General features: G+C 41.2%; 1 protein-coding gene across 1 annotated transcript; it reads right to left on the reverse strand.

Annotated features, from left to right (window-relative positions):
- Window positions 1–454: 454 nt before the first annotated feature.
- LOC105439498 lies at window positions 455–6969 on the reverse strand. The gene is made up of 2 exons (XM_030979602.1): window positions 6725–6969; window positions 455–2524 (listed from the first exon to the last, which is right to left on the reverse strand). Exons 1-2 carry the CDS (start codon window positions 6833–6835, stop codon window positions 1259–1261), a joined length of 1377 nt encoding a protein of 458 aa, XP_030835462.1. The 5' UTR covers window positions 6836–6969; the 3' UTR covers window positions 455–1258.
- Between the last annotated feature and the right edge of the window lie 293 nt (window positions 6970–7262).

Consider the following 7262-nt stretch of genomic DNA (forward strand, 5'->3'; position numbering starts at 1 on the left):
TCCTATCTAGACCAGAGTCGATCTAGACTAGCTTGTGATCCAATAACGATAAACTCCAATCAAGAGTTCGATTACACACATCATCGCACGACGACGTCGAAGTGGTTCCAGGTCCACATGCACGCGACACATAAAAGTTCTTTCTCGTGCACCGGAATACGGATTCACAGAAGACACACACATGTAGTACAGAATATACACGACGACGCACTATAGTACATACCGCACCGCACTGCGTTGAAGTCGCCAAACTCAGTTCTCGGTCATCAACAATTCTGTCTCACAAAGCATGTCCAAAATCCGCTATCACTACAGTGATCAGACTCAAGATCATTTCAACGGCAAAAAAACATCTATCCCACCGCTGCCACCATGTTTTGATAGCTGTTGGCCTAGGGTTGATTCACTCAAATCCAACTAAACTAGTACAATACAAGACAGGGACTACATCGTGTTCATGTGTCTAAACCAAAACTGATGAGTCTTAAAACTCTTTATTACGTCACAATCTTTCGTGCGCGCTTACAGTGTAGCTGCTCCTAATGAATATTTATACATATTCTTACAACACGCATGAGTGAGAGAGAGATACTGAGCGAGAACTAAGAAGAGACAATTAAGAGTTCGAGAACGAGAGAAGTCTGTATTAAACAGTTGTAATAAATTTCGTTACAATATCATAATATTCTTATATTACTTAGTCAGGAAACAGAACTTCTCTACATCATAACAAACTAAATTTTAGCAGCTCCCAGCTTATTTACAATTGGTTCCTATCTACAATGTCTGTATAAATTATTTGTTCATTTATAGATACAAAATAATTACCATAAAAGTCAAGAAATATATGAACAATCATTTTAAAAAATACTTTGATATTAATAACAAGTCATAAGGGAAATAACACTAATATGCATTCAATCAATACATAACCAATTTTCAAGTTATACATAACGATATCGTATATCACCCTTTACAGTAAATAAGAGAAACCATTACACAATCCATGAAGTAGATGCATATTTTACGTACAGTATTTACATACTATTTCGATAGAGGGACGTTATCATTATATTGGATAATGACAACTATATACAGGCAATTAAAATCTATCAAGAGAATAAGCATCTTCCCATTCGGTTAGTTATTCAGAATGAACACTGTAAAATGACACATTTATAGGCCCATATTATAGAGTACAGTTGGAGCAGAAAGGTATACACAACACCGATAATGGTAATATAGAGTGTGAGATGGATTATAGTGTTACTTTGATAAAATACAACTTCTTGCGACAAGCAAACGCGAGCATGTCTTGAGAGATGGAAACCAAGTAACACACTTGATGTTCAAGCGTTAGATTAAGTGCATTGAACTCAACTCTTTCATTCAGGTTCAAACCATCAAGGTCATAGAGCCTGATCACCAAGTGACCATTATTAAGATCAACACTCGCTACATACACACTGTCCTGCTCATCCACGGCAGCATACAGGAGGACACCGTTTGGAGCTTGTAGAGACTCACCAGCATTCCCAGCCCTGTCATAGACCGTCACCACGTTTGGATTGGTGTCAAAATATTTTGAACTCGTGATAATCAAACCCGACCTGGTGGCAGATACCTGGAACGTCTTGTTGTGTTTTGTTGGAAGAGTGTGTTTGAGAGTAGATCCAGTCGGGTCATAGATATAGACTTTATTATCATTGTTAGCGATGAGGATTTCATCTGATGGACTTCTGTTTAATCTGAGATTAAAACAGCGATTGTTTTTTATGTGAATGGTTGATTTCCTGGCTCCATTGGGAGAATATATGTGTGCTTCTTTGCTACCCGTCGATATGCATAACGACCTGTCTTGTTGAAACACAAGATCATAACACTTCATGTTACTTGGTATGTTTGGATACTGCCCCTTTGTACCAGCTGAATCAATGATATCTATACCATGTACACTACTATATCCGATAGCTACACTGTCATCAGAATACGGTGTCATACCCACCATCTGTCCCCGTAGATCTACACACTGAATGACTTGCAACTTGGGATCTGATGAGATGCTCCCGAGGTCAAGACGAGTATCATCTGCAAGCTTGAACCTCTTCTCCTGTGCTTTCTTCGTAATGGCTGCCGCAGAAGTGTGATCCGTAGCCTCCTTCAGCATTGCATCCAGCTCCTCACAGAGCAAGGTATGAGCAGAAAGACTGTCCGTCTCAAGACGACCCAGTCTATCATTAGCTACCAGTGTTATTGAGCTACACATACTCTTGATCCTCTGTCGATCCTTGGATTTCAAGACGTTGAGGTCGTCATCGAAACTCCGCTTTACTCTATCGATTTGCTCGATGAGATTTCGATGATTTTCTTCCAGCTCTTTAGCCTTGATGCTGTAGGCTTGACTGACATCATTAAGTAGTTTCTGCACGGCAGTGAATACTTCATGACGTTGTACTTCAACATTTTGAATGTTCTTCTCCAGTTCTGTCTTCTTAGCAGCACATCGCTGGACAAGGTTGTTCACCTAAACAAAGCGAATGATAGAGAAACGAGAAGGAAAAAATATATAGTAAAATAAGATGTATGCCAATTCCACCCTAGATGTTTTGAAAATTAAACACCAGATTTCGCGCGCGCCTCATGTTTTACAAAAGTTAAACCACGACCCCCCCCCCCCCCAATAATCATGAATCATAATCGGAGGACAGCGGATTTGAATACATTGTTTTTCAGCCTTCTTTTTTTAAGGGAATACAACCTTGGTAATAAGTTAATTTCTATGAAGGCAGAAATATAAGATAACAAGAGTGGAGATAGGCCAAATAGTAATAGTATTATGATTATAATAATAATAATCATGATGAAAAGATTGATGAAATTATTAGTTTTAACAATTTAAAGTTATATAATAATAAGAATAAGAATAAAGATACTACTACTTCTATTACCAACTATGGTGATGATAATGATGATGATGATTTTCATTAACATCATTACTATTACCATCATCATAATTACTATTCTCTTTCTACTTATAATTATTTATTTTTTATGAAAAATAAATTATTATCATCATCGTCATCATAATGGTAGACAATTTTTTTTACAAGGATACATGTATTTTACTAATGTATAGCTATGAAATAAAGCTACGCTGTACTACCTGCAAATAGCCACCCCACCCCCCCCCCCTTCATCAGCAAACAAAAAACACCGTTTCTCTTTTCATGTTTCTTGATATTTATGAAGAAAGAAAAGAAAGGGAAACAAACATTGCATTCTTATTTTTCGTAGTATTGGATTGGAATATAGTGTTCTTAAGATGCCTTAAAACACAAGCAGATTTAAGATAATTTGAATAATGACAGAAAGTTTACTATTGCGCCAAGAAGTGAAGCGACCGAGCTAAACATTTGCTTCTGTTAAATTGAAAAGTGTAATCAAGTAGTTTGAAACTCAACTGAAAATTCTAGTCTTCTTCAAAATAATGATTTGCATGTATGCGAGCAACAGAAAGAGCTTCATGTCTTGTGAGAGGGTGTGGCGGAAGTGTTGTCCCATCCATTTTACTAGAGATAAGCATTGATCTTCACACCCTACCAGCTTCAAGAGCATAGGCGCCAGAAGTGGGGGGGGGGGGCAAAACGCATTTTTGCCCCCCAAAAACGCCCCCCCCCCCAAAAAAAAAAAAAAAAAAAAAAAAAAAAAAAAGCAGTAAAGGAGTTAAGATGGTTTGTATTTTTAACCCAAAAGAACATAACAATACTAAAAAACCTGACTCAAATGACGTATAAAATTCCATTCAAAGAAAAGGAAAGTTGACAGGAATTAAATTTCCTAAACATTGCGCATGCTACCTATCAATGGAGGTTTTAATAATAGCGATACGCGCATATCGTGGACATATTGTGAGAAAATGGGAAAGCGTGTGTGTTTTTTGTTAAAGGGGTGAGAAGCTCATGAGCCCCTGAACAATGGCGTACTGATGCGGGGGGGGGGGGGGGGGTAATTTTTATTCGATACCAGTGATTTACAAATGTTGATTGAAATGACATGATTTTCCGGAATTTTTTCTCAATTTTTTTTGTAAGTCATATCTTTTTATGCGTTTTTGGAAAATTTGAAATTCCCAAATTTCCAGTCGGGCGAAAAATATACTTATTTAGAAGCCTTTATGTCAGAGTCTGCAGAACAGCCGGGCTCAGGGGCTCAAACCCCCCTCACTTTTTGAAAAAGTTTGTTACAGAGAAAAGAAAAAAAGAGAGAGAGAAAAAAAATAGGTGACCTGCCAAAGTCACAAATAAGGTATCAAAATATGCTCATCTGACCGTAAGTAAATGCCGAAAACTCCAGAGCTTACGGGGGCTCCGCCCCCGCACCCCACCAAGGGCCCTAAGGCGGTCCCCTGTATGCTCATCTGACCGTACGGTTATTAAATACCTAAAACCCCAAAGCTTACGGGGGCTCAGCCCCCGGACCCCAGCAAGGGCCCTAAGGCGGTCCCCTGTATGCTCATCTGACCGTTATTAAATACCTAAAACCCCAGAGCTTACGGGAGCTCCGCCCCGGACCGCACCAAGGGCCCTAAGGCGGTCCCCTGTATGCTCATCTGACCGTTATTAAATAACTAAAACCCCTGAGCTTCTGGGGGCTCTGCCCCCTGGACCCCACCAATTAGGGGCCTAAGTCGGGGCCCTGGATGCTCATCTGACCGTAATTAAATGCCTTAAACCCCAGAGCTTACGGGGGCTCCGCCCCCGGACCCCATCAAGTGCCCTAAGGCAGTCCCCTGTATGCTCATCTGACCGTTATTAAATACTTAAAACCCCTGAGCTTACGGGGGCTCAGCCCCCGGACCCCACCAAGTGCCCTAAGGCGGTCCCCTGTATGCTCATCTGACCGTTATTAAATAACTAAAAACCCTGAGCTTCTGGGGGCTCTGCCCCCTGGACCCCACCAATTAAGGGCCCTAAGGCAGGGCCCTGGATGATCATCTGACCGTTATTAAATGCCGAAAACCCCAGAGCTTACGGGGGCTCCGCCCCCGGAACCCATCAAGTGCCCTAAGGCAGTCCCCTGTATGCTCATCTGACCATTATTAAATACCTAAAACCCCCGAGCTTCCGGGGGCTCTGCTCCCTGGCCTCTCCGCCAATTAGTGTCCTGCCAGTGTCACAAATAAGGTATCTAAATATGCTTATCGACCATAATTGTAATGCCTAAAACCTCTGAGCTTCTGGGGGCTCAGGCCCTGGACCCTACGCCAATTTACGCTCTACCTGATCGTTAATAATCCACTTTGAAAAACGATCCAGGGGGCCTGCATGTAAAGTATAAGAGTGGTGGTGATGCAGATTTTTCTTCTGCCCCCTCCCCCCCCCCTTCCAAACGTTTTTGCTCGTTACGTCACTGCCACTGGAAGGTGAGCCCCCTGGAATGTTTGCCCCCCCCCCCCCCCCAATCCCAAACTGCTTCCGGCGCGCCTGTCATAGTAGACAGGGTTTGTACAACGATAAGACACATTCCAACTACTAAAATGTGAGGAAGCCTAGTGACTGAAAGATAGCGATTTAGAAAGTTGAAACCGTATTTGAAAGCTCTTAAATGCTTTACATATCTGCAATATTGTCAAATACAGTTGTGCTATTGTCTTGCGAGCCGGGCGGGGTGTTTGTCTTCTGCCCCCTTTTAGAGGAAAGCTGTCCCCGAAAACTTCGGAGCCTTGGCGTAGAGCGCTTTTTTATTTTATATCTAAATAAGAATGACTATACATCACAGTTAGGGGCTATATTGAGGGTTTAAACAGTGATTACGGAAAACATGAACAGTCAGATCATTGCATGTTGCCATTTTGTATTCACAATCGATATACGGCGAAATTGTGTCTTGTAAAGGGGGAATTAATTAACAATTTAGCCGCAACCTTGACATTTAACAAAAATTATCAGCCTCCTCGCTTTGACGCTTTTGAAGAAAGCATACATCTATTATGTGGGGGAGCGAAGCGACCGGGAGAGAATTTTAGAATTTGAAATGGTGATTATTTGTTTTCTAGAATCTCTTCCTCATCGTCATACTACAAAATTATTTCAACATTTTTTGGTCTGGCAAGGGAGGCGGGAAAATCAAATCCTGCTCTGTTTGTAAAAATATTTAGCCTTGTGAAGGGGAGGGGGGCAGAAACAATTTGGCTCCATCCCCGACAAGAGGGAATAATATGCCCCCCAACTGTAGCTGCCTCTATGACACCGGCTTTCTACATCATAAACATAATTATGCTTACACATCTTTTTATATTTTGTAATGGACGGTACCGACCCAAAACTAGGTATTGGAATTAGTAAATTCTGCATTTTCAGTCCTAATCTACTGTTAGGGCTTTGCTACAAAATATTTATTGTCAAGGGGGGGTGGGGGGGGGGGGATTTCATTTTGTATTTTGTATTTACATCCTTTCTTGCAGTGTCTTTGTTGTAGACATGGTTTAGAAACATAATTAATCCTGAGGGGGGGGGGGGATGTTGTTTGCAGGATGCAAGGATGCAACTGTCAGAGCCTTTGTAATGTTATTATAATGCAATGGATTAATGAACCTTTCCTTTTTTCCCAAAGCCAGGCCACCCCTCTCCCCCCCCCCCACTTGAATTATTGTATCAGCCGCCTCTGCCCCCCCCCCCCCCCTCCCCGCTTCCGACGCATATAATACCGAAAAAACGACATTTACCTTTAGCCGTAACTCCTGCTCGAAGTCAGGCTGATTCTTGATATTGTGATTTTGATGACCGACTATCACGCACTTGTAACAGACATGGACCTTACAATCCTCACAAATCATATCTTTGTTCTCTTGTTTGTGGATGCAGCACTTCTCAGAAAGATGACCAATTCTGACCTTCCCGTTGATGATATCCTGTATGGATACAATTTCGTGACCTTCAAATACGATTTTAAGATGTTGATGACAATCCAGACACTCTGGAATACTCTGGACAGCGAGGAAGAGAAGATGTGTTATTTTGTGTCCTGTAAAATACTGGATTTAACAAAAACTTTCACTGTTTGATCCATATATGGATATGTGAGGCCTTTGTCTAGTGTTAAGGCACTACTTGGAGAGAGTTCACAGATCAACAGATGACTGGAAACTGAGAATTTGAAGCTAGAATTCACATCCAAATCTGGACTTCTGTAGCTGTGGACACATTTCAGTCCCATCCCTTTATTTTCCTGAAGTGAACATCCACCTTTTGCTGTTATCAACA

This window comes from Strongylocentrotus purpuratus, unplaced genomic scaffold (genome assembly GCF_000002235.5).
Source record: "Strongylocentrotus purpuratus isolate Spur 01 unplaced genomic scaffold, Spur_5.0 spur5_scaffold_10, whole genome shotgun sequence".
NCBI classification, from domain to species: domain Eukaryota; kingdom Metazoa; phylum Echinodermata; class Echinoidea; order Camarodonta; family Strongylocentrotidae; genus Strongylocentrotus; species Strongylocentrotus purpuratus.

Bases quoted from the DNA above. Each gene is read 5' to 3' on its own strand.
- LOC105439498 (XM_030979602.1), bottom strand. From the start codon at position 6,835: ATGATTTGTGAGGATTGTAAGGTCCATGTCTGTTACAAGTGCGTGATA. The intron at 2,525-6,724 runs GTAAATGTCGTT...CGCTTTGTTTAG, and splicing joins AGCAGGAGTTACGGCTAAAG to GTGAACAACCTTGTCCAGCG.